The following is a 24,652-nucleotide window of genomic DNA, read 5'->3' as shown; positions in this document are numbered from 1 at the left end:
AGGGCCTCACTATGCAATCCAGGCTAGTCTCAGACTCTGAATCCTCCCGCTCGCCACCTGTGTCTCTGTTGGGAATGCAGACTTGGCATTTACACATTTCTTTGTTTGCTCTGCTTTGGTTTTTCTTGGCGGTAGGTCACGTGCTTTGTACTGTTGCCTCCATCGCTGGCATCTTGCCCTGGGAGTTTCATTACTTCTTTATTGCCCGTTCCGCCATTACTGGGGATTGTACTATACAAGTGAGTTCTCGAGCTTCAATCTAGTTTTGAAGTAGGGGCTACTCAACTACCTAGGCTGGTCTTGAACTTGCGATTCTCTGCCACAGCCTCCTGAGTGCTGGGTTACAGGTGTCCTACCACCACCTGTGGTTCTAGGCCCTAGTGGTTCTCAACATGTGGGTCGTGATCCCCACAGGGGTCACCTAAGACCATCAGAAAACACATATTACCGTTTGGTTAGGAACTGAGACACCACCCCGCCATCCATCTCCACACGGGTCTGCCTGCTTGAACACCGGGAACTGTGTGTCGCAGTTTAGAAAAGTTGAGAACCACTGATAGGGGAGAATTTCCTTCCTTCCTTCCTTCCTTCCTTCCTTCCTTCCTTCCTTCCTTCCCTTCTTTCTCTCTCTCTCTTTTTTTTCTTTTTTTTTTTTTCTAGACAGGGTTTCTCTGTGTAGTCCTGGTTGTCCTGGAACTCACTCTGTAGACCAGGCTGGCCTCAAACTCACTGAGATCCGCCTGCCTCTGCCTCCCAAGTGCTGGGATTAAAGGTGTGCGCCACCACCTCCCAGCTTCTTTCTTCCTTCTTTCCTTTTTTTTTTTTTGAGACAGGTTCTCACTATGCAGTCTTTCGCTGGCAGCTGTCTAGACCAGACTGACCTCTGTCTGCTTGAGGACTGACATCAAAGGTGTGCTCCACCAGGCCCACATTCCTTATTACAAGGGTCCTCCTGAACAGCCTAATTGAAAATTTTAAATTAAATTTATAAATGACATTTGTTTATTTGTGCGTGTGTATGGTGTGTATGGACACTTGAACCATGCCAAGCATGTGAAGGCTGGAGAAAAACTTCGATTCTTTCCTTTTACCAGTGGTCACGGGGATTGAACCTGGGTTGTCAGGCTTGTTGGCTGGGGGGGTTAGATTATAGGTGTGCACCAGCAGGGAGTTCTTCTCTGCAGGCTTATGCTTGCTAGGCCAGTACTGTACCAGCGAGCTACAGCTCAAGCCCAAGAAACTTCAATAAAATGATACATCAGTGTGCATGTCCATCTCTCAAGTATTTTACAGATGCTTGGAGCTGGAGACCAAGGTATCAGTCATGCTGAAGGATCACACAGCTCCACCTGCCAGAGATCCAAATATCCTAAAACGGTGGTCCTCAACTTGTGGGTCATGAGCCCAAAGGGGTCTTAGGGACTGAGACACCGCTCCTCTCTCCTCTTCAGACGGGTCTGTCCACATACAAGCATCTGGAATTGTATTAAAGGATCGCAGCATTAGGAACAGATACTCTAAAAGGCTTTCCTTTCCATTGTTGGGGGCTGTGGACCCCCGACCTTGAATTTCTTGTAAACAACTTGTTTTCTTCTGTGCTGAGCAGCCTGCAGCACAAGAACCTGATGGCAGGGGGGTGGGTTCTGGTGAGGCTTGCATATGAAAGATCGGGAGAGCTGGGGCATGGCCAGAGCACTATATAAGTTGGCCCTCTTGTATCAAGGATGACGCGTGTGTGTGTGTGTGTGTGTGTGTGTGTGTGTGTGTATGTGTGTGTGTATGTGTGTGTGTGTGTGTATGTGTGTGAGTGTGTGTGTGTGTGTGTGTGTGTAAGTCTCCAGCTTACTTCCCGGCTCGTGTACCGTCCTGTAGTGCAGGCGCTGCATTCCACCACCTATCTTGGCACTAAGCCAAGAGTCGTCCTTAAGAACATAAGCCATCCCACCTCCTGGTACAAGGTCTACGTTTTAGGATCAGTACCATGGAGTCCCTCCCACCTGTGCGCCCCCTCTCACTCCAAGACAGGGTTTCTCTGTGTAGCCCTGGCTGTCATCTGCCTCTGCCTCCTGAGTGCTGGGATTAAAGGTGTGCACCACCACCATGTGGCAGGATTAGTCTTTTAAAGTCAGTTTCCTAACCTTTCATCTTATATCTATCCTGTTCTCTAGAATAATGCAAATACCATAATTTTCTTTGAAAACCTTAAATAATTCATTATCCTATTTCTCCGATATTTACCTATGTTCAAAATATCCCAGCGGTTCTCTTCTACTTTAAGAACTCCTGATTACTTTTTTTTTTTTTAAAGATTAATACATGAATTTGCCTGTGTGCCCGTGCACCACAGGCGTGCAGTGCTCATGGAGGCCAGTAGAGGGCGCCAGATCCTCTGGAATTGGACCTAAAAGTTTTGAGCTGTTGTGGGATGCAGGTGTTGTGAGCTGAACCTGGGTCCTTTGTGAAAGCAGCCAGTGCTCCTAACCACTGAACCATCTCTTCAGCCTCACTGGTCATGGTTTTACATAGGATGTTTAACCTTCTTCCTCTGTTTCCTCTCCATACCCCTCATTTACTAGTCTGCAGACTTCAAAATTTAGTTCCAGCACTATCCCAACTGTTATTTGGTCTCTCGCCGCTTACCCTCCCTGGGTACCATCTGTCACAAGGACACCTATGCATCCCTCCCCACTTTGTGAGCCTTATGACCAAAGGCTGTGCTCATTCTGACATCCGTAAACTAAGCCTGGTGGCTTCCATCTATTCATCCCAGCTACCCGAGGGGTAGAGGTAGGAGGACTGTAAATTCAGGGCACACCTAGGCTATAAACTGAGACACAATCTCCAAACAACAAAACAAACCAAAAAGAAAGAGACGCACATATATCATACATACTAGCAGAAATTAAAATATACCCTAAGTTTTACTCTTTCTAGCAGTCAGAAAACTGAAATTCAAAGACCAGTTTCTGCGATAAGAAACAAACAAAAAAAATCTAAGTTACAGCATTTAAAATAATGTGTGTGTGTGTGTGTGTGTGTGTTACTGTTATCACACTAGTGAAGAGCAACTCAGAAACCACCTCCTCAGATGCAGAGTCCTACGACTTCCTGGGCATGGCGGCTCACACCTGCAGTCCCAGCACTTCACTCAGGAAACTGACAAGGAGGATTGCTGCGAGTCTGAGCCAACCTGGGTTAAAATGTGAGACCCGTCCTCAACTCCCTGAAGAAAGTGCTGGCGACTGTCTATCAGATGTTAAGAACTCATATAGTCTGGGGTGTAATGACTCAGAATCTGAAGTTTTTACTTTCTATGTGTCAATGCTATCCCTATAGGATTTGCTCATTATGTATAGTCTTCTGCCTGCAAGTCTGCCTGCAGGCCAGAAGAGGGCACCAGATCTCATCACAGTTGGTTGTGAGCCACCATATGGTTGCTGGGACTTGAACTCAAGACCTCTGGAAGAGCAGCCAGTGCTGCTGAGCCATCTCTCCTGCCCCCAATGCTATTTTTATAAATACAGCTCAGACTGACAAGGGTCCCCCTTGGGAGTTGGTGAAATGAGAAAAAAAAATTAAATTCACTTTGAATATAAACTATTAAAACTTGGTGCCAGCAGGACGGCTCAATGGGTAAAGGTGCTAGCTGTGCAAACCTGGGGGTCTGAGTGTGATACCTGGAAACCACGGACACGTGGAAGGAGGTGTCCTCTGACCAGTGTCCAGGGCTACATGTGCACTCACACACACATCATGGACACACATAATAAAAGTATGGAGTGTAGTCATATATATATATATATATATATATACACACACACACACACACACACACACACACACACACACACACACATATATAGTTTTTTTCAAGACAGGGTTTCTTTGTAGCTTTGGAGCCTGTCCTGGAACTAGCTCTTGTAGACTAGGCTGGCCTTGAACTCAGAGATCCGCCTGCCTCTGCCTCCCGAGAGCTGGGATTAAAGGCGTGCGCTACCAAACATGGCACCTTATGTATTCTTACCAAAAGATTTTCTTCTTTCAAAATGAAAGTACTAGAATCAGTCTAAGATTTCTGTGAACATAAAACAAAGGAAAACAAACAAGCAAAAAATACGTTCTAGGACAGTAAGCTCATAAAAAGATGCAGCATACTTGCGCATACAGTGTAACCTGAAAGTATGTTCGATGCGGAGAATCTGAAACATAACATCAACCTTTATGGAACACCGTAAGATCTTTGTTTCATTTACTTTACTATTTCATTCATGTCACAGAGAAACTGGACGGCTAGTGATGAAGTCAGAGAGGAGACATAAAGACAGAAATCCCTTTGGCTTCTTCTTCCCTAGGTGGAAGACGCCTTGAGTTCTTCTGGAGTTTTACTTGGGTTAGCAGTTTCTGAGTTGAGTGGATTTTCTAGGTAGGCGGTCCCTGCACAGGGCTTTCCTGTGATTGGGTCGATAACCCGGCCAACTTTGAAAATGATCTCGGCCAGTTCATGTTTCACGTGCTTTGACCTGGCGACCGGCAGAGCTCTGAGGAGCACGATGTCCCCGACGGAGCACTGCTGGTGGGCGTCGTGAGCAAAGTAGGTTTTCCGCTTGTTGAAGTACTGTTGAGAGAAGGAGGGGAACAAATCAGCAGCGCCCGTCTGGAACCCAGCGCAGCAAAGAGAACATGAAGAAATAATGCACAGACTGTCTGTGTGTATGCCTGCAGGCCAGAAGAGGGCACCAGACCCCATTACAGATGGTTGTGAGCCACCATGTGGTTGCTGGGAATTGAACCCAGGACCTCTGGAAGAGCAGGCAATGCTCTTAACCTCTGAGCCATCTCTCCAGCCCCCAAGAAGAAATACTTTTGGAATTTTTTAGTACAAAGGGATTAGCAGTTTAATTTTTGAAAATCAGCATTGATTTTCCCAGAGACATTTCTGAGCTATGGAAGTCATTCCTTTAATTATCCTGGCTCTAAATCAATGATTACCTGTCTCTATGTCGACCCTCCCGCCGAGGCCTCCACTCCAGCCTACAAACACACAGCTCTCTCCGCTAGCTGTGAGTCACGGGACCACTCCTGGTTCAGTTTCTTTCCACTACTAAAGGAGGCTCTAAAGTTATTAAGACAATTAAACATTATAATAAGACTGTGGGGGCTGGAGAGATGGCTCAGAGGTTAAGAGCATTGCCTGCTCTTCCAGAGGTCCTGAGTTCAATTCCCAGCAACCACATGGTGGCTCACAACCATCTGTAATGAGTTCTGGTGCCCTCTTCTGGCCTGCAGGCATACATGCAGACAGAATATTGTATACATAATCAATAAATAATTAAAAAAAGAGTTTTATTAAAAAAAAAGACTGTGGTTGTGGCGCACGCCTTTAATCCCAGCACTTGGGAGGCAGAGGCAGGCGGGTCTCTGCGAGTTTTAGGCCAACGTGGTCCACAGAGCGAGTTCCAGAAGAGCCAGGGCTACACTGAGAAACCCTATCTTGAAAAGCAACCCCCTCCCCACCCCATAAGAGCCACCACAAACTATTCATTGTAGTTGGAATGACTTCCTGTCATCTGGTTCAGGAAGAGAATCTTACTGGAGGGTCAGCGCAAATGTCTCTTTACTGAGATGTTCTCTTACAGCAATCTGAGAGGAAAGAATGAAGAGCCCCGCTCTCTGTTCCCACATTGTTGTGTTCAGCAAATGACTACAGAGTCAACTTAAACGAATGGCGTGTTCCTGAAACCCTCCTACGAACCAGGCTATACCCACAGCCCAGCAGTGTCAAGACGGCTGCAGAGGCTCAACTTATCTGTTACCAACCTGGAGACGCTTTTCTGCTCTGGCCACGTTACTAACTTACCAATGCCACCTAAACCAGGTGTTGATCCTTACCTTAAGCAAGTAGGGATCCAAAACAAGTCTGGTCGCTCTGACTTTAGCAGTTTTTACCATGGCTGTGCCAATCACCTTCCCCACGACCCATTTGGCATGGACGGATGAACGGATTACTGACATTATGGGTCTCTGAGCACCTAAAATGAAAAAAAAAAAAAAAAAAAAACCAAAAACACCAAAGCTTAACATTGTTAGGACAGTCTTCCTCCCTATTCATCTAACAAACCAATTGCTCTGCCTCTTCTCCCTGAAGTCTACCTTTCTCCACCGTAGCCCAGATGACCTTGAACTGGGAGATCCTTCTACATTAGCCTCCCCTGAGTTGGGCTGGAGAGATGGCCAAGTAGCTAAGCATTGGCTGCTCTCCCAGAGGACCTGGGTTTAGTTCCTAGCACTCACATGGTGGCTCAAAACCTTTGTAGGACCAGTTCCAGGGGATCCTCTGAAATTACACACAGGCTAGTGCTCCAACATGCCATCTAAACTCTGAACATTCCGATGGTCTCAGCCCTTACCAAGTGAAGTTTTTGTTTGTTTGTTTTCAGACACGCTTTCTTTGTGTAAGCTCTGGTGGTCTTGGAACTTGCTCTGTAGACCAGGCTGGCCTGGAACTCACAGAGATCCACCTGCTTCTGTCTCCTGAGTGCTGGGATTAAAGGCTAGCGCCACCACTGCCTGGCTAATCAGGTGACTTTTGCCAGGAGCAATGCCCATGTCCAGAAATCATTTTTGCTAGCTTTCTGGAATAGCCAGGTCAGAGAAGCGTACAACCCTTATATTTAATGCATTTACAAGGCAGTGAATGAATCTCACTAACTCAGATTCCCCATTCGGAAGGAAAGGAACAACACGGCTTGCTCAGATATTCTGAAGAACTATCAGAGTGTGAAATCTCACATATAAACTGGTCACATTGGAGTCCCTCTCTCCAAATGAGGCAGGAGGCAGAGGATAAATAGGTAGTTCAGGGAACAGCCCCAGTGAGTCTCCAGGCCAATCACCTGGAAAACGCCCCTGCTGCAGGTCACAGATTCTCTACAGATCAAAGCTCCTCTACTTACAGCTGCCTCATAGGTCATCAGAAGATAAGTCACCTTATTTACCTTTTACCCACGACTTTTTTTTTCTTTTGTTCTGCAACCATTTACAAGCATCTTATCCTTTCCACTTGAATGGAGTCCTTTCTTGGGACCGGTCCCTTCTCAGGGCATTTCTCTTTCTAACAAACGGTACTGTTTGAAGCGCTCAACTCCCGAGTCTGCGGGGTTTGTTCCTTATCGTTAAAGGGGTACGACGATCTCGAGGTCACAGCACCCATTGCGGCTCGCTGCCTGCCTCTATTACAGCCATACAGCCTGCTACACAAGGGCTCACAGGCCGGCTGTGCTGCAAGACCTCGGCCGCGCACTGCAGGGACCGGGAGACTTTGAATCGGAGCTTCTTTGGGAATCAGTTGCTATGGAAACCACCGCGTCTCGGACTGACAGGAGCCGCAGCACTACTGACCTCCCCGAAACCCAGACCTGGAACCCTCGCTCACCTTCTGGATTCTACTATTCGGACCCAGGCGGGCGAAGCATGGGGCGCAGCGTGATAGCGTCACACGCGTGCTAGCTCCGCCCCGGACTGCCCTTTTCACAAGACGCCGCGCCTATTAGCTTTGGGCGGGGCTAAAGGTAAGACCCCGCCCAGTCTATTTAAATTAGCACAGTGGGCGGAAGTCTTCCGGGTTAGGAGTGTCGCGCTCGTACGTTCCCTACGGTACTGCGATGGGTGCGCAAGAAGTTCCTGCCTTTTCCTATTCCATTTTTGTTTTCTGCTCTTCTGATTTTCCAGAAATTGATTGGACCTTGCATTCGTCAAATCAATGTACCTTGCATTCGTTAGCCTTAGAATCTTTTTTTTTGACAAATCAAGATAGGGTTTCACTGTCTAGCCCTGGCTATCTTAGAATTCACTTTGTAGACCAGGTTGGCTTTAAACACAAGAGATTCTCTTGCCTCTGCCTCCCAAGTGCTGGAATTAAAGACGTGTGCCACCACTGCCTGGCCCCAAATAATTTCTAATGTTCTGTTACACAGTGTAACATTTGCATACATCAAAGTAGCGGATACAGGGGATTTTGAATGTTTTTTAGGCAAAGAGGTGGTAAACGGATGGGTATGCAGTCACCCTGATATTACTGTATGCGGGCACTGCAATGTCACACTGTATCTCATAAATGTATAACATGCATGTCAGGATTTTTAAGTTGATATTAAAAGTGGGCAGGTTGGCACATGGCTGTAATCTCAGCATTCAAAGACTGATGCGAACTGCAGTGAATCTGAGGCCAGTCTGAGTTACATAGTGACAGCTGGCCTCAGATACACACAAATACATAGACATGCATACATACATACATAGGGCTGAGGATGCAGCTCAGCTGGCAAAGTATTTATCTATCCTGCTCAAAGCCCTGCTGTAGATCCCAGCACTACATAAACTTTGTGTGCAATTGCATACAATCTCACATTCAGGAAGTAAAGCCAGGAGGATCGGGAGTTCAAGATCATCCTTGGCTACAGGGTTAGTTGGAGACTAGCCTAGCTGCCAGACTTTCTACAATAAACAAACAAACAAATCTGGAAGAGGAAAGAGAGTCTGGTGTGAGAATATGCATTTTGTGCCCATTCTAAAGGAGTCAGATGATTTCTTTCAGGTTTCCTGATAAAGCTTTCTCAAACGGAAGACTAGGGATATATCAGGGAAATTGTGAAGAGGAACAGGCTATTGGAAAAGCTTATTTGAGGGTCAAATATGAACAATCTTGACTACTGAATTAGCTTAACGATTGGTGTTGGAAGACTTGAAAAATAAAAATTCATCCAAAACATGGATCTAGAAACGTGGCTGAATGGCTGAGGGCTTTTCTAGCCTGCATCGTGTCCTGGAAACAATCCCGGGCATTACAGTAATAGCCATAAAGCAAGGCATCAATCTGTCGAACTCATTTGTTTCTTAGCAAACATTTATGGAACACATATTCTCAGAATCTGTGCTAGACATTGTAGGAAAAAAGATGAATAAAAGGGGAGCCTCCCACATCATTGGGCCACAGTCTAATAGAGGCAGATGAAAAAGAAGCAAGTATATTATAGGTAGTAGAAGAGTGTACAAACAGAAAATGTTCCTTGGCACACATGTAGCCCAAATCACTCACTGGAGGTTGTTGTTTTGTTCTGGTCAGACAAGAACTGGAGTTGCCCTCAAAAGGGTGATGTGGTCATTTGAATGTAACTGGCCCCTATAAGCTCACAGAGAGTGTCACTACTAGGAGGTGTGGCCTTGATGGAGTAGGTGTGGCCTCGTTGGAGGAAGTGTGTCACTGTGGGGGTGGGCTTTGAGGTCTCCAATGCTCAAGTTACACCCAAGTGTGGACACAGACTTCTGCTGCCTGGGGATCAAGATGTAGAACTCCCAGTTCCTTCTCCAGCACCGTGTCTCCCTATACATCACCACACTTCTCACCATGATGATAATGAACTAAAGCTCTGGAACTGTAAGCCACCCCAATTAAATCTTTTCCTTTACAAGTCTTGCTGTGGTCACAGCAATGGAAACCCTAAGACATGTATTAAGGCAGTTTCCACAAGAGGCGTCCCAAACCGACCTTCAATAGCTCTGGTTGTAACTACAAAGAAAGAAGCATTAAATCCTGAGTCAAATTAGTACAAAGTTCTTATGCAAACTTGCACCCCACCAGTGCCAAGGATATGAGAAGAGGGGGCTGTTCTGTTTAGTTTTGTTGTGTGTGTGTGTGTGTGTGTGTGTAGCTCCCATAAGGAATCTGAGCTCAGATTGAGAGTCACTTTTTTGTTGGTTTTGGACAATAGTCTAACACTTCTGTTGGTGCTCAGGAATGTTCACCTCCACTTGGATTCAAGGTTACCAGGGAAACATTGTTGCTAGCTCAGTTAGTCCTCAAGGCACACTGATTTCCTTTGTGTCAGCATAGAGAAGACAGTAGGAGGGCCTGGAGGACGCTATGGAGGGACATCAGAAGCAGAAAGGGGATTGCATAGAGAGCAAAGGAGTGTAAAATGGTGACCAAGAATCTGGCACTTGGCCAGAACCAAAGTTATGTAGGATTCCAATCTCTTCTCAGATAGCATTTCTTGTTAAGGACCTGACATTGTCCTCTCCATGAACATATGAGCAGTTTTTCGGGTAGTGCGTGCGTGCGTGCGTGCGTGTGTGTGTGTGTGTGTGTGTGTGTGTGTGTGTTTGTGTTTCTGAGGCAAGGTTTAACTATATATCCCAAGCTGCCCTCAAACTCACAGCAATCTTACTGTCTCTACCTCCTGAGTGCCTGCCTGGCTTACAGGTAGGAGCCACCATGCCCTGCTGAATATTGTAAATTTTAAAATTTATTATTTTATTTAATTTATTTTTATCTTATATGCATTGATGTTTTGCCTACATATATGTCTGTGTGAAGGTGTCAGAAGCCTTGGAAGTGGAGATACAGACAGTTTTGAGCTGCCATGTGGGTGCTGGGTATTGAAGCTGAGTCCTCTGGAAGAACTATCAGTGCTCTTAACTGCTGAGCCATCTCTCCAGTCCTTAAAGTGTCTGTCTGTTGCTATTCTTTTGTTTTGTTGGTTTTGGTTTTTCAAGACAGGGTTTCTCTGTAGCTTTTGGAGCTTTTGGTTTTTCGAGACAGGGTTTCTCTGCAGCTTTTTTAGAGCCTGTCCTGGAACTAGCTATTGTAGACCAGGCTGGCCTCAAACTCACAGAGATTCGCCTGCCTCTGCCTCCCGAGTGCTGGGATTAAAGGCGTGCACCACCACTGCCAGGCCTGTTGCTATTCTTTTGTTTTGTTGGTTTTGGTTTTTCGAGACAGGGTTTCTCTGTGTAGCCCTGGCTGTCCTGGAATTCACTCTGTAGACCAGGCTGGCCTCAAACTTACAGAGATCTGCCTGCCACTGCCTCCCAAGTGCTGGAATTAAAGACATGTGGCACCATGCCCGACCTAAAATGTATTTTTATTTTGCAAGAAAGCAGAACAAATTTTAATTAGTATAGTAAACTATTACCACAGATTATATTTATTAGGCCAGGCTAAAAATCTTCAAAAAGGTATTAAGTATAGAAAAAACTGTAAATAAAGCACAACATGACTAAAATTTGAGAATCATTACTCTTCCTGTTTATTCTGTTTTATGTAACAGGTTATATTACAACATTGCTTTGTTTAATCAATATTCATATAATTAAAAAGTATTATAGAGTAAGTCTACAAGTTAGTAATTATAGGTTATTGTAGGTTGTTAGATTTTTAGATTATTAGATTTTTGCGGTTTTTTCCAATTTTCTTTTTAAAAACAGGGTCTCAAGTAGACCATATTGGCCTTGAATTCCATCTATAGTGGAGGGCAGCCTTGAACTCCTAATCCCTTCCCCCACACCAAGTGCTAGGATCACAAAGAAAACAGCAACCATAATAACCACAAACCTGGAGTGCTAGAATTACAGGCAGGCCACCACACACCCCCTTATTTAGGCTTTACAGGAGATTCAGAATATGGCCTAATATATTTTTGTTTATAAAATTAATAACACTCACTACTTAATAACACTCTTTCAGTGGTCTGACTTCAGCTATAAATTTGGTTTCTATGCAGTAAAAGCTCACTTGGAAGCTTTCTTTCCACCATGAATAACTTGGTACTGAATGGAAGGAAAGAAAAAATTTTCCACATTTGTCCGTTCATTTACCCCCAACACAGCTCTGTGCCATTAGGGGGCGGACTTCAGCTGGAGGGTTTCCAACCCTTACAGCCACATAGCTTCTCGCGGCTGTGGATCTTCCTATGTTGGTTAAGGTGAGCACTCTGGCTGAAGGCTTTCCCACACTCATTACACTCTCCCGTATGCGTCCTCTCATGCTGCTTAAGATGTGACCGCTGGCTGAAGGCTTGCCCACTCTCAGTACACTGATAGGGCTTCTCTCCCGTGTGCGTCCTCTCATGCTGGTTAAGATGTGTCCGCTGGCTGAAGGCTTTCCTGCAGAAGCTACAGTCGGACGGTATCTCTCCAGTGCGAAGTCTCTGGCGCTTAGTTAGAGACGTGATGCGGCGGAAGACTTCACCACACCGAGTACATTTGTAGGGCTTCTCTCCCGTGTGGATCCTCAGGTGCTGTGTGAAGGACGAATGCTGACGGAAGGTCTTCCTTCCCAAACCTTCCTGACAGATGAAAGGCTTTCCCCGGTATGGATTCTCTGATGCTGAGTCAGATGTATCCCTCTGGCTGAATCCTCTCCCATGCTCGTCGCACTTTTAGGGTTTTTCTTCTGTCAGGGCTACCTGAGGTTGGGTATGAGTTGAATTTTGCTCGTAGGCCTTTGCACATTCACCATGTTTCTCTCTGAGAAGAATACAATTAGTAAGAAAAGCACGTTGGTGGAAGATTTTCCCACACTCATATTCACAGGGATTCTCTCTTACATAGTTTCCTCAATAATCAATCAAATCCGCGTGGCATCTGACGCTGTTTTCTCGCGTGTCATAGTGAAGAGGCTTTTTAACAGGAGGGATCCTCTGAGGCCTAATAGGGTTAGAATTCAGATTATAGTTTTCCTCAAACTCCCATGCTTCTCTGAGTAATTTTTTGGTGGGTGAAAGACACTTGTTCCAAATGCTTCTGCTGCTTTTCTTGGTTCAATTCTAACTGATAATCAAAATCCCAGCGTCCTCATAAGATGATGTACCAGAAAGTGCCCCCCCCCCCCGTTAGTTTCTCTATTATGACCTCATGGAGCTGGTTTTCATCGGATGTGTTCTGCTTGACAGTTGTCTTTTTCATTTCCGGTCTGTCCACCCCATCTGAAAGAGATTCAGAATGTACAAATCCTTCCCAACATGAAGCTTTAAAAAGGAAACTGTTACATAGAGAATTACCAGAGAACCCTGATGACAATCTCACCAACATTTTAAAATAGGGACAGTGACAAGCAGGAAGACTATGAAAGGAAGCACGAAACAGTGAGCACGGGGACTGGCTGGATATTGAACTCAGGACCTCTGGAAGAGCAGCCAGTGCTCTTAACCTATGAGCCATCTCTCCAGTCTGAGTATAGGGACGTTTAAAACACATGGAGGGTAGTCATAACCAAAAATGGTCATCCAGAAATATCCATGGTTGAAAACAAATGGGTAGGAGAGAAAGACATGTCAGACCAAGATATTGGAGGATGTCTGAGCTTTGCGAAGGCAGCGCTCGGCCCAGGCCCTACAAAGCACATTTGCAGACCATTCTATTCATGCAATCCTCCTGCTTCAGCCTCATGAGTGCTGGCATTGCAGGTGTGCACCACCACGGCCACTGACTCATTTGGTTTTTATTTTGTTTTTAATGTCTGACTATTTTTTCACCCCTAACTGGGGCATGGGTCACTCACTGCACATGTGTGGAGGTCAGGGGTTCTTCTCGCCTTCTGTTATGTGGGTTTTGAAGGATCAAAATCAGGTTGTCAGGCTTCATATGACCACCTTTACCCACTGATCCTTCCTGCTGCCTCTGGCTCCACTTTGTGTTTAAGCCTCCTGTTTACACTTAGACACGGATCGTCCTCCTAATCACTCCATATTCTTTCTTTCATTAATATAAATATCACCTAAGCTGCTAAGCCCACTGGATACATTTCAGGTCTCTCCTTAGCTATGAGGACACTGTAGATAAACAGGCAATGTCACTAACAATGAAATCTGTGATATTCCAGAGGGCATGCCAGGCTTCGGTCCCACAAGGGAGCGTTCCCTCTCAGTCCCTTAAGAGGGATGGTTAGAGCTCCAGGAGCTAGTGCAGCCATGAGGATTACAGACCGATCCTGGCATCTGTGTAAATGCTGGGTGGTGTGGTGGCCTACTGTAATCTCAGTGCTCAGGAGACAGAGACTGGCTAATTGAACTAGTCCAACCTGCAAACTCTGGGGTACAGTGTGAGTCCTTGCAACTAAGGGGGGACACCTGGTGCTGATTAACCTCTGGCCTCTGTACAACTGTGCAAACATACACACACACACAGAGAGACACACACAAACACGCTAGCCAGAACTACAAAGTGAGATCATTGTATCAAATAACAAAGCAATAAAGAAATAATTTTAGCTGGGTGATGGCGGCACAGGCCTTTAATTCCAGGACTTGGGAGGTAGAGGCAGGCAAATCTCTGAGTTTGAGGTTAGCTTGGTCTACAAAGTGAGTTCTAGGACAGTCAGGTTATACAGAGAAACCCTGAGACCTCATCCCCCACGCCAAAAATAATAATTTTATTCTGGGGCTGGCTAGAGCGATGGCTCAGCAGTTGCTCTTTGAGAGGACCCAGGTTCTGTTCCTACCGCCTTCATGAAGGTTCACAACCATCCGTAACTCCAGTCCCAAGGGACCAGATGTCCTCATCTGACATCCATGGCACCAGGCATGTACATGGTGCAATACATACATGCAGGCAAACACTCGTCCACATGTAATAACCTATTTAAAAAGGACACTATTTAAAAACTGGAAAAAAAAGAGTGTATGAGTCACTAAGTTTAGGTTTTGAAATATTTAATTAAATGCTAGCATGATATTGATGAAAATATAACAGAAAAATCTGTAAGGAACACTCGAGGCTCAAACTAGTGAAAGGGGAGGATGAAATGGAAGTGCCACTTAAGAGTAAGCGCGGAGCCGGGCGGTGGTGGCGCACGCCTTTAATCCCAGCACTTGGGAGGCAGAGGCAGGCGGATCTCTGCGAGTTCGAGGCCAGCCTGGTCTACAAGAGCTAGTTCCAGGACAGGCTCTAAAACTACAGTGAAACCCTGTCTCGAAAAACCAAAAAAAAAAAAAAAAAAAAAAAAAAAAAAAAAAAAGAGTAAGCGCGGAACACCAAGTCACGGGGAGAAACTGAAGGGGCAGAGAGCCCAAGATAAGCCGGAAGAGACAAATGGAAGATGACGTCAGGACTGCCAAGTCTACGTCATCCCGTCCCAACAGCACATGACATGTCAGCCACTGCCTTCGAGGGAAGGACATTAGACGCGAGTGACTTAGCAGCACAGGAACGGAGGAATCGAATCCCTAAGGTAAGCCACGGAGATCGGAAATGAGGCTCTGGGCTCCGGACAGTAAGTATAAAGAGTTAGATAATAAGAGGGAAAAGAAAATTAAAAGAAAGTAAAATGGAGAAACTTGGATGTAAAAAGAAAAGATTTAAAGATTACTGAAAGGAGGGGCTGGAGAGATGGCTCAGTGGTTAGGAGCATCGGCTGCTCTCTCAGAGGATCCAGGTTCAATTCCCAGCTCCAGTCCCAGGGCATCTGATACCTTCTTCTGTCCTCCTAGGGCACCGCATGTACTCGGTGCACAGACAAATTCAGGTCAACATCCATACACGTAATATAAGATGGGAAGACAAAAAAAAAAAAAAAAGATTACTGAAAGGATGTATAAAGAAAACACAGAGAAAACGCTAGGGGGCGATCTGTTACAGCGTTTACACTCTTCTAACTCCCACATCCAGAATATCATTTTTCTCCCTTCCCTTCCTATTTCCTTTATCGCAAATAAACTCCACACCCAAGCTCTGTCTGCACGCCGTGTTCTCTCATCCTCCGCAGTTTGGACCCACTCGTCATGGGACCCGCCGCAAAGGTCTCGCGTGCAGGGTCCTCACCTACCTTGGGACCAGCCAACAACATATACTCATCCTGCTTCTCACCTGGAAAAGCATCCAGCTGGCTGCTGCTTTGTGGAGTCCACTGCGCCTCTTGTTCCAACTCTGTGATCACTTCTGGTTTATAAAGCTGGTGCCCTGATCATGGGGTTGGGGGGAATGTAGGTCTTACATGTTTATAGGGAACAAAAGTCTTTTCAGGGACCAAATCAGGCAACCTGGTTCATTCATACCCATTATCCCAGCACTCAGAAGGCACAAGGGTTGCCATGAGTTTGAGGTAAGGCTGGTATAAATATAAATATAAATATAAATACACACACACACACACACACACACACACCCCTTGTCTCAGAAAAGAAAAAAAATTGATTTCAACAAAGTCTGAGCCCCACTCCCTTCCCCACCCCGCCCCCTGCCAAAGGGAAAAGAATAGCAGACAAATGTCTGTCTCCAAAACTGGCCAGCATCCTTCTGTATGGCCTAGACTGTATTCACAGAGCTTTCGATGCCTCCTCTAGCCTAAGGAAATAAACTCATTTGAATGGACTCTGCTCTCCCAACAACTCCAAGCTTACCCAGTGCAACCAGATTCCTGTAGCTCTCCAGCATCTCGTTTCCATAGAGATCCTTCTGAGCCAGGGTCTCCTGTGCTCATTCCTCTCTGGTGAAGTTCACGGCCACATCCTGGAATGTCAGCAACTCCTGGAACACCAAGCACACGACTCCTTGTTCACACCTATTTTTTTTTTTTTTTGAGTTATTCCAAATCACTTGACTGGTTTTCATAGAAAAAAAAACATCTAGGGGCATTTCCACCCCATCAGCTGACACAATACTTAATTATATTGTAGAATTGTTAAGTTGGGAGCATAGTCCCCAGCCCCCAGGCCTGAGAGCTGTATTGGTCTGGATTCCAAATCTCAGCATATGAGGTGCTGACCCCAACAGGACCACTCGCACAGAGTATTTAAGTGAACTCCCCAAAGAGGAACACGTGGTCCCTTTTCTTTCCTCCTGCTGGTCACATTCGCGGCCTCCCCGTTCCCCCTTGGGGCCACCCGAGAGCTCAGGAATGCAATTAAACCTGGATATCTTTTAATTTGGCTTGTTTTGATTTGGCTTGATTGGGATTTTGCATTGGCAGAGAGCTCATGTTAGGAAAAATTCCTAACAGAATTGTTAACAATGGGCTCAAACGGATTTTGGAAGATTCCTTCTCTCGGTGTGTGTGTAAGTTCATACGTGTCCAGGTATACATATGTTCATCGATGCATGCCACTGTATGGCAATTCCCTCCAAACTGAAACCTTCCTCCCAGAAGGGAGGGAGGGGCTGGTGAGAACCCAGGAAGGAAACAAACCATCCGAAGACTTGGGAGACTAGAAACTTGAAAGACTCTCTAGGGGCCGGGCGGTGGTGGCGCACGCCTTTAATCCCAGCACTCGGGAGGCAGAGGCAGGCGGATCTCTGTGAGTTCGAGACCAGCCTGGTCTACAAGAGCTAGTTCCAGGACAGGCTCCAAAGCCACAGAGAAACCCTGTCGCAAAAAACCAAAAAAAAAAAAAAAAAAAAAAGAAAGACTCTCTAGGGCCCCTCCCTGACTAAAAGCAGGAGTAAAGAACACTGGGGGAGGGGCGGGGAGACTAATCACGCCAATCGCAGAGAGGGGTTCTGGGACTGCTGAGCTACTGGCAGGCTGTGCAGAGTCCAGGACTGCAGACTTTGTCAGCTATCACCCACGCTGGGGTGGGCTTTTTGGTGACACAGCTGCTTCTGAGTCATCCACACCCTGAATTATATTCCTAGATCAACCCCAATAAAAACTCATTAGTGTCGGGCGGTGGTGGGCACACACTCAGTACTCAGGTGGCAGAGGCAGGTGGATCTCTGAGTTTGAGGTCAGCCTGGTCTACAGAGTGAGTTCCAGGATAGCCAAGGCTCTACACAGAGAAACCCGTCTCGAAAAACCAAACAACAAAACAGCAACAAAGAACTCATTGGACATTAGTACAGTTGTTACTTTGGGATGGTATGGCTTCCCTTTAGATGTGTGTGTGTGAGTTTGTGTGTGTGTGTGTGTGTGTATGTGTGCGCACGCGTGCGCGTACGCGTGTCTCTCTAGGAAGTCTGTCATGTAATAGCGTACAAGTCAGAGGACAACTTCATATTGTTTCTCAGGCATTTATTTTATGTTCAATGGCTGTCAGTATGTATGTCTGCCTGTATGCATGTCTGCGTGAGGGTGTCGATCAGCTGGAACTGGAATTATAGACAGTTGTGAGTCATGTGGGTGCTGGGAATTGAACCCTGGTCCTTTGGAAGAGAAGCCAGTGCTCTTAACCGCAGAGCCATCTCTTTAATCCTACTTTTTCTTCTTGAGATAGTGTCTCACTGGCTCTGGAACTTCCTACTAGACTAAACTGGCTGGCCAGGGATCTGCAGAGATCGTCTTGTCTGTGCCTCTCCAGCACTGGACCACCATCCCTGACAAATGCATGTATATATGTATATGACATATATATGTATACAGATGCATACATATATGTATATGCATTTGTAGATACATTTGTGTGTTTGTGCATACACGTGCACATGTGCTCAGGGAAATACACATGCCGTGGTGCATAGAACAACTTCAGGTGTTGGTCCTCACAAGGTCTCTTTGGTTTGCTGTTGTGTCCACCACGCTAGCTGGCCCTTCTGCCTCTGCCTCCCTTCTTGCCATAGAGAAGACAGTTGTGAGCTGTCATATGGGGACAGGGAATTGAACCTAGGACCTCTGGAAGAGCAGCTAGTACTCTTAACTACTGAGCCATCTCTCCAGCTCCTGAAATTCTTTTATTATTTTTACCCTGCGTTCTGGGGAATCACACACAGTCCCCATGCTTGTAAGGCAGGCAGTCTAACGACTGAGACATCATCCCAGTCATATAATAGCTATTTCTCCTCAACACTGGGGATTGAACCCAGGACCTTTATATGCGAGGCAAGCACTCTTTCCCGGCTTCACAGTAGAGTCTTGTGTATGAATGTTTTGCCTGCAGGTATGTCGTGCACTGTGTGTGTGTGCAGTGCCCACGGAGGCCAGAGGATGGCATTTGCTCCTTGAGGACTAGAGTTACAGACATTAGCTGGCATGTGAGTGCTGGGAATTGAACCCCAGTCTTCTGCAAGAGCAAGGGCTCTTTTTGTTTATTTGTTTGTTTGTTTTCATGACAGGGTTTCCTCTGTGTAGTTTTGGACCCTGTCCTGGAACTCGCTCTGTAGACCAGGCTGGCCTTGAGCTCACAGAGATCTACCTGCCTCTGCATCCTGAGTGCTGGGAACAAGTGCTCTTAATGGCTGAGCAATTCTTCCTATAATAAAAGCATTTTAGAAGAGAGGAAACTGAATTTACCTGGCATCCTCTGATCTAATGCATCATTCACTTCTTTCGCCTTCATCTTCTCCTCCTGGGAAAGTAAAGCATTCTAAGAGCGTATAAGTGGAGAACTAGAAAGGAAGCACATTGTTAATATATGACATCAAATCTGCATTTAAACCTTGGAACATCCTGCTGCAGCAGACAATGTACCGAGAAGCCGGCAAAGACACAAACTTAAAAGTTAGACAACTGTAACATCAGGATTTCATTTTTAGAGTTTTTTTTCTTAAAAATTACCCATTTTATTTTATGTATATGAGTGTTTTGTCTGTATGGATGTGCGCCATGTATCCTGGTGATCTTATGTCCACTCAAACTGTAGCTGGATATCACTGTGATCTGCCATGTGGATGCTGGAACCAAGCCCAGGTCCTCTGCAAGAGCAGTACCGCCTCTCCACCTCTGCTATTGCCTGTTGGAGGCAGCGTCCCGTGGAGCACAGCCTGGATTCCTACTTACTATGTAGTCGAGGATAACCTTTCCCTGCCACTTTCCATGCTCAGCTCATCCTTGCTTTTCCTTTACATGGAGTGACTCTCTGGAGGACTTTTCACCGTGTTACAAATGTTTATGTTGTAGTTATGTTGTACAAGGGAAGTGTAATGGCCTTCAGCCTGTTGGGGAAATTAGAAAGGATACCAAAACTCACTCAACTCCTGCTTTTAGAGATTTTTTTTTTTTTTACTTAATTGGTGTGCTCTGGGCCTGAGCAACAATATTTTCAATTGTTAAAATCTCCAAAGCGATTCTAAGTACGGACTTGAACTTACTTATGAGCCAGTGCGATGCGAACAGCATTGTTGATGGCTTTTTTGGTTGTTCGGTTTTTTTTGAGACAGGATTTCTCTGCATTCCTCGATGCACTAGCACTAGAAACTTCCGTTCCTTGGCAGTTCTTACAAACTCTTCATCAGGGCATTCTAGAAATCAGACACTGGAGGTAATGAGAGCAGGCACGAACTGATACCACGGCGACCATTTCTGTTTCCGGGAACTCTTAGAGTCTTGGCACGTTTAGAGTGGAGATGTACGGCTCCCCAAAGATGGCTATTGCTTCTCCTGAATCTAAAAACATCATTCACTTAAGTAGGCATTTTTAATTTTTTTTTTTACTATGATATTCTAAATTGCCTTTTGGCAGAGATCTAGTAAGATAACAATTTCAGGGTGGGCACCCAGAATGAGAGGCACCAGAAGAAGCAGAAAAAATTCAGAAGCCTTGGTCAGTACTGACCTATGGAGTCCATCAAGAACGGTACAAACTATTCATTAAGACAGTGCATAGCACACCTTTAATCCCAGCACTCGGGAGGCAGAGGCAGGCGGATCTCTGTGAGTTCGAGGCCAGCCTGGTCTACAAGAGCTAGATCCAGGAAAGGCTCTAAAGCTACAGAGAAACCCTGTCTCAAAAAACAAAAACAAAAACAAACAAACAAAACAAAGTCAATGTGTAGCAAGCCAGACGTGGTGGCGCAGGCCTGGAGGCAAAGGCACGAGGATCTCTGAGCTCAAGGTCTACAGAGTGAGTTCCAGGGCTACAAAGAGAAACCACGTTTTGAAAAACAAAACAAAACAAAACAAAACAAAACAACAGAATGATTTCTCTGTGTTGGCCTAGCTGTATAGAACTCACCGGCTTCTAACTTAGAGATTCACTGCCTCTGCTTCCCAAATGCTGGGATTAAAGGCGTGCGCCGCCACTGCCCAGCCTACATTCTTTAAAGTAGTATTTGAGTTGTCCTTCATCTTTCTCCTCTCCCCCATCTTTCTCTCTCTCTTTTTTTTTTTTTTGAGACAGGCTCTCACTCTGTTGGCTGGCTTTGAACTCTTGGTTATCCTCCTGCCTCAGCACTCCCTAGAATGGGACTGAGATACTGCTATTCTCAGGCTTTTAGATGTCTGACTCACATATTTAAAAAAACAGAGGTTGCTGGATATCAACGTGCATGCCTTTGCCGGCAAGCAGTTCTGTGTAAATTTGAGGCCACCCTCTAGTGAGCTTTAGGTTAGCCAGGGCTATGGATCAGTTCTGGCAAAAGAAAAAGAAACGAAGAAAGAACCCAGAGGGCTATGAATGTTATCAGCTGTGAGAAACTTAGTTTCCTCTTTCCACTCTGTCTCCCCAGAACAGAGAACAAAGTGTCCTTGCCTAATGAATTGAGAGTCTTCAGAAAGATTAGATGTTCTTTTTCCTTAGAGAGGAGGGCAGGGACCAGGGCTGGGGCTGTAGTTCAATTGGTAGAGCACTTGCCTGTCACTCGTGAAGTCCCGAATTCCGTCCACAGGACCTAATAAACTCGCTGGGTGCCAAAGACCTATACTTCTAGCACTCAGGAGGTAGAGGCAGGAGAATTAGGAGAGAAAGGTCATCCGTGATTAAACAGGGAGTTGGTGTCCAGCCTGTGACACACAAGACTGTCTCAAAAATGGAGGAGGAGGAAGAAGAGGAAGGGGGAGGGAGGAAACAGGCATTCCAAACAGCAGAGTGAAGTGTACTGATTTGCTAATTATTATCAAAGAACAGTCTTTGTCTGTTCACAGAGAAATCCTGAAAAATAGCTCTTGAACAGCTATCTCTAATGATGGAGATAAAGATGTTATTTCTTTTATTTAAAAGTTTTTAATCAGCATATATTAATTATAAACAATAATGGATTTCATCATGGTATTTTCATGAACTCCTCCCCTAAGGAAAGCATTTCTGTAAAGCATTTTCCTTTGTAAAGAGGGGAAATCAGCTGTTTCAACAGAATAGCCCCATTAGATAAGGAAATCATTCATTATCTGCCCAAGACATGACATCAATCTTAAAATTTCACAGCCAATTCACCAAGAGGTTAAATTAAACCTTTCCAGATTAATTTAAAAGCACTTTAGGAGCTGAGCATCATGGTGCATACTTATAATCTCAGAAGGCAGAGGTAGGCGGATCGCTATGAGTTCGAAGCCACCCTGGTCTACATAGCAAGTTTCAGGCCAGCCAGGGCCACATGGTGAGACTCTATCTGGAAAAAGAAATACTGCATGGGTCAGACCAGCAGCGTAAAGGAGTGTGCGCCAAGGCTGAGGGCGTGAGTTTGAGTCCTGACTTCCTTAAGTTGTCCTCTGACTTCCATATATATCCCACAGAGTAAATAAATAAATAACATAAAAACCTTAAAGTTTGAGACCAGCCTGGTCTACAAGAGCTAGTTCCAGGAGAGGCTCCAAAGCTACAGAGAAACCCTGTCTCGAAAATAAAAAAACAAAACAAAACAAAACAAACAAACAAAAAACTTAAGAACTAGGCTCTTGTTTTTTACTATATGTAAAAAAGAGCCTTATGAAAATGAATGAAAATTGTAAGCCTCGGTCTCTGGCCTCCATCTTTGGAGGCCCGGTCCCTGTGCCCGCCAAGTCTTGACCCTTTTCCTTCCTCCTGGTTGGCGGCCTCCCAGTTCCCCGTCCAGGCCACCTGAGAGCGCAGGAATCCCATTAAACCTGGATATTTTTTGATTTGGCTTGATTGGGATTTTTGCATCGGCAGAGAGCTCATGTTAGGAAAAATTCCTAACAAAAAATGTCCTTAAGTTTCAAACTCAATGATCTCAAAGCCAAAGGTGACACTAAAACCTACATTTATCTGGGCTGGAGAAAAGGCTCATTTATTGGTCAAGAGCACAGGCTGCGCTTGCAGAGGACCCAGGTTCAGGTCTTAACACCGACACCACGTGGTACACCTCTAGGCCAGCCAGAGGTAGTTAGCAACATCCTGTACCCACCACTGACGCTGTTGTGGCTGGAGGGATGGCTCAGCCTCTAGGAGTGCTTACTGCTCTTTCGGAGGATTTGGATATGGTTTTGGTTCCGAGTTTCCTTAATGGGCTGCTCACAATCAATTGTAATTCCAGCACCAGGAGATCCAGCATCCTCTTCTGGCCTTTGAGGGCATCTGCACTCATATGTCCATGTCCCCACATAGACATACACATATACACACAATTTTATAAAAGCATACAGGGTTCTCACTGTGTAGCTCTGGCTGACCTCGAACTCAGAGAGATCCAATTAATTGCCTTTGCTACCTATGGGCTGGGATTAAAGGTTTGTACCATGCCATGTTTCTTTATTACATGTCTTCAAAGGTTTTGTATTGTGATATATATTATAAAATCCAGCAAAATCCCCATCAGGTAGGAAGCATGCAGATATATATTGTATGTAATGCTTTCCAAATACATCCAATTCGAAAAACATTTTATGGTATTTTTAAGTGGAAACATTAATTAGTGTATGTGTGTGTCTGTGTGTCTGTCTGTGTGCACCATGGTATACATGGAGTCGGTGATCTCCTTACACACTCACGTGTGTTCCAGGGATTGAATTTAGCGGCAAATTCTTTATTCTTGGAGCCATCTCATCAGCCCAAGTATTTATATCTCGTTCATGTAAATCTGAAAAGATCTGACAACATAGACCTGGTGAGACACCTCATTTACATTTTCCTTGTTCAGGAAGCAGTTTTTAAAAAAATCTCCCTCTAGGGGCTGGAGAGATGGCTCAGAGGTTAAGAGCATTGCCTGCTCTTCCAAAGGTCCTGAGTTCAATTCCCAGCAACCACATGGTGGCTCACAACCATCTGTAATGGGGTCTGGTGCCCTCTTCTGCCTGCAGGCATACACACAGACAGAATATTGTATCCATAATAAATAAATAAATATTTTAAAAAATCTCCCTCTAACTATCTAGTGACTTATCTTCACGTCTCACCAAGGTGTGATGTTATAGATGGCAGGAATCACTTGTGCTTATTGACTCTCCTCTCTCTCTCTCTCTCTTTTCTTTTCTTTTTGGTGTCAGGGTTTCTTTATGTAGCCTTGGCTATCCTAGAAGTATCACTGTAGATAGCTCTGTAGACCAGGCTGGCAGCGAACTCACAGAGATCCACCTACCTCTGACTCCCAAGTTCTGGGATTAAAGGTGTGTGCCACCACTACTCGGCCACTGTTCTAGTTCAGTACCCAATGGCTGGCAATAAATACTTGCTAAATGAATACATGAAAGGGTTTTAGGGTCTCTGTTTACATTTTTCTATTTGCTTTAAATTTTTATTTATTTTGAAGCAGGATCTCATGTAACCCAGGCTGACTACAGTGACAGAAAAACACCATTTACTCTGTGTGTATATAATAAATAGCAAGACACTGACATAAATTATAATATAATGAGGCAATACACCAGCGAACAACTAACTTGGATAATAAATAGCAAGACACTGACATAAATTATAATATAATGAGGCAATACACCAGCGAACAACTAACTTGGTCTAGTAAATGCTTCAGTTCTACAGGTAATTACCAGAGATGTGAGGGTTTATTATACCTCTAGTTTTATTGTGATTTATATTAGACTTCTTTCAAACACACAATATAATGTATTTCAACAACAACAACAACAAAAAAAAAACCCACAAACGAGTAAAGTAGGATCAGATTTCTACACGGTGTATACAGATGTTATTTACTTTTTATTACCTTTGTTTCTTGTGGCGGACTTCATGCAGGTCAAGTTGGCTTCAAGTTTATTATTAACTGTCATCTGATCCAGAAATGCCGCACAGTGCAGCGTACAGCGTGTAACACCCGATTC

At 45.0% G+C, this 24,652-nt stretch overlaps 1 protein-coding gene across 1 annotated transcript; it reads right to left on the bottom strand.

Moving 5' to 3' along the window:
* Nucleotides 1-4,239: 4,239 nt before the first annotated feature.
* On the bottom strand, nucleotides 4,240-7,568 carry Mrps17 (mitochondrial ribosomal protein S17). The gene is made up of 3 exons (XM_038346091.2): nucleotides 7,433-7,568; nucleotides 5,890-6,029; nucleotides 4,240-4,615 (listed from the first exon to the last, which is right to left on the bottom strand). The coding sequence occupies exons 2-3, from the start codon at nucleotides 6,010-6,012 to the stop codon at nucleotides 4,349-4,351; spliced, it is 390 nt and encodes a 129-aa protein (XP_038202019.1). The 5' UTR covers nucleotides 6,013-6,029; nucleotides 7,433-7,568; the 3' UTR covers nucleotides 4,240-4,348.
* Between the last annotated feature and the right edge of the window lie 17,084 nt (nucleotides 7,569-24,652).

This window comes from Arvicola amphibius, chromosome 10 (genome assembly GCF_903992535.2).
Source record: "Arvicola amphibius chromosome 10, mArvAmp1.2, whole genome shotgun sequence".
In the NCBI taxonomy this organism is placed as follows: domain Eukaryota; kingdom Metazoa; phylum Chordata; class Mammalia; order Rodentia; family Cricetidae; genus Arvicola; species Arvicola amphibius.
This window is presented reverse-complemented; position numbering and strand designations above follow the sequence as displayed.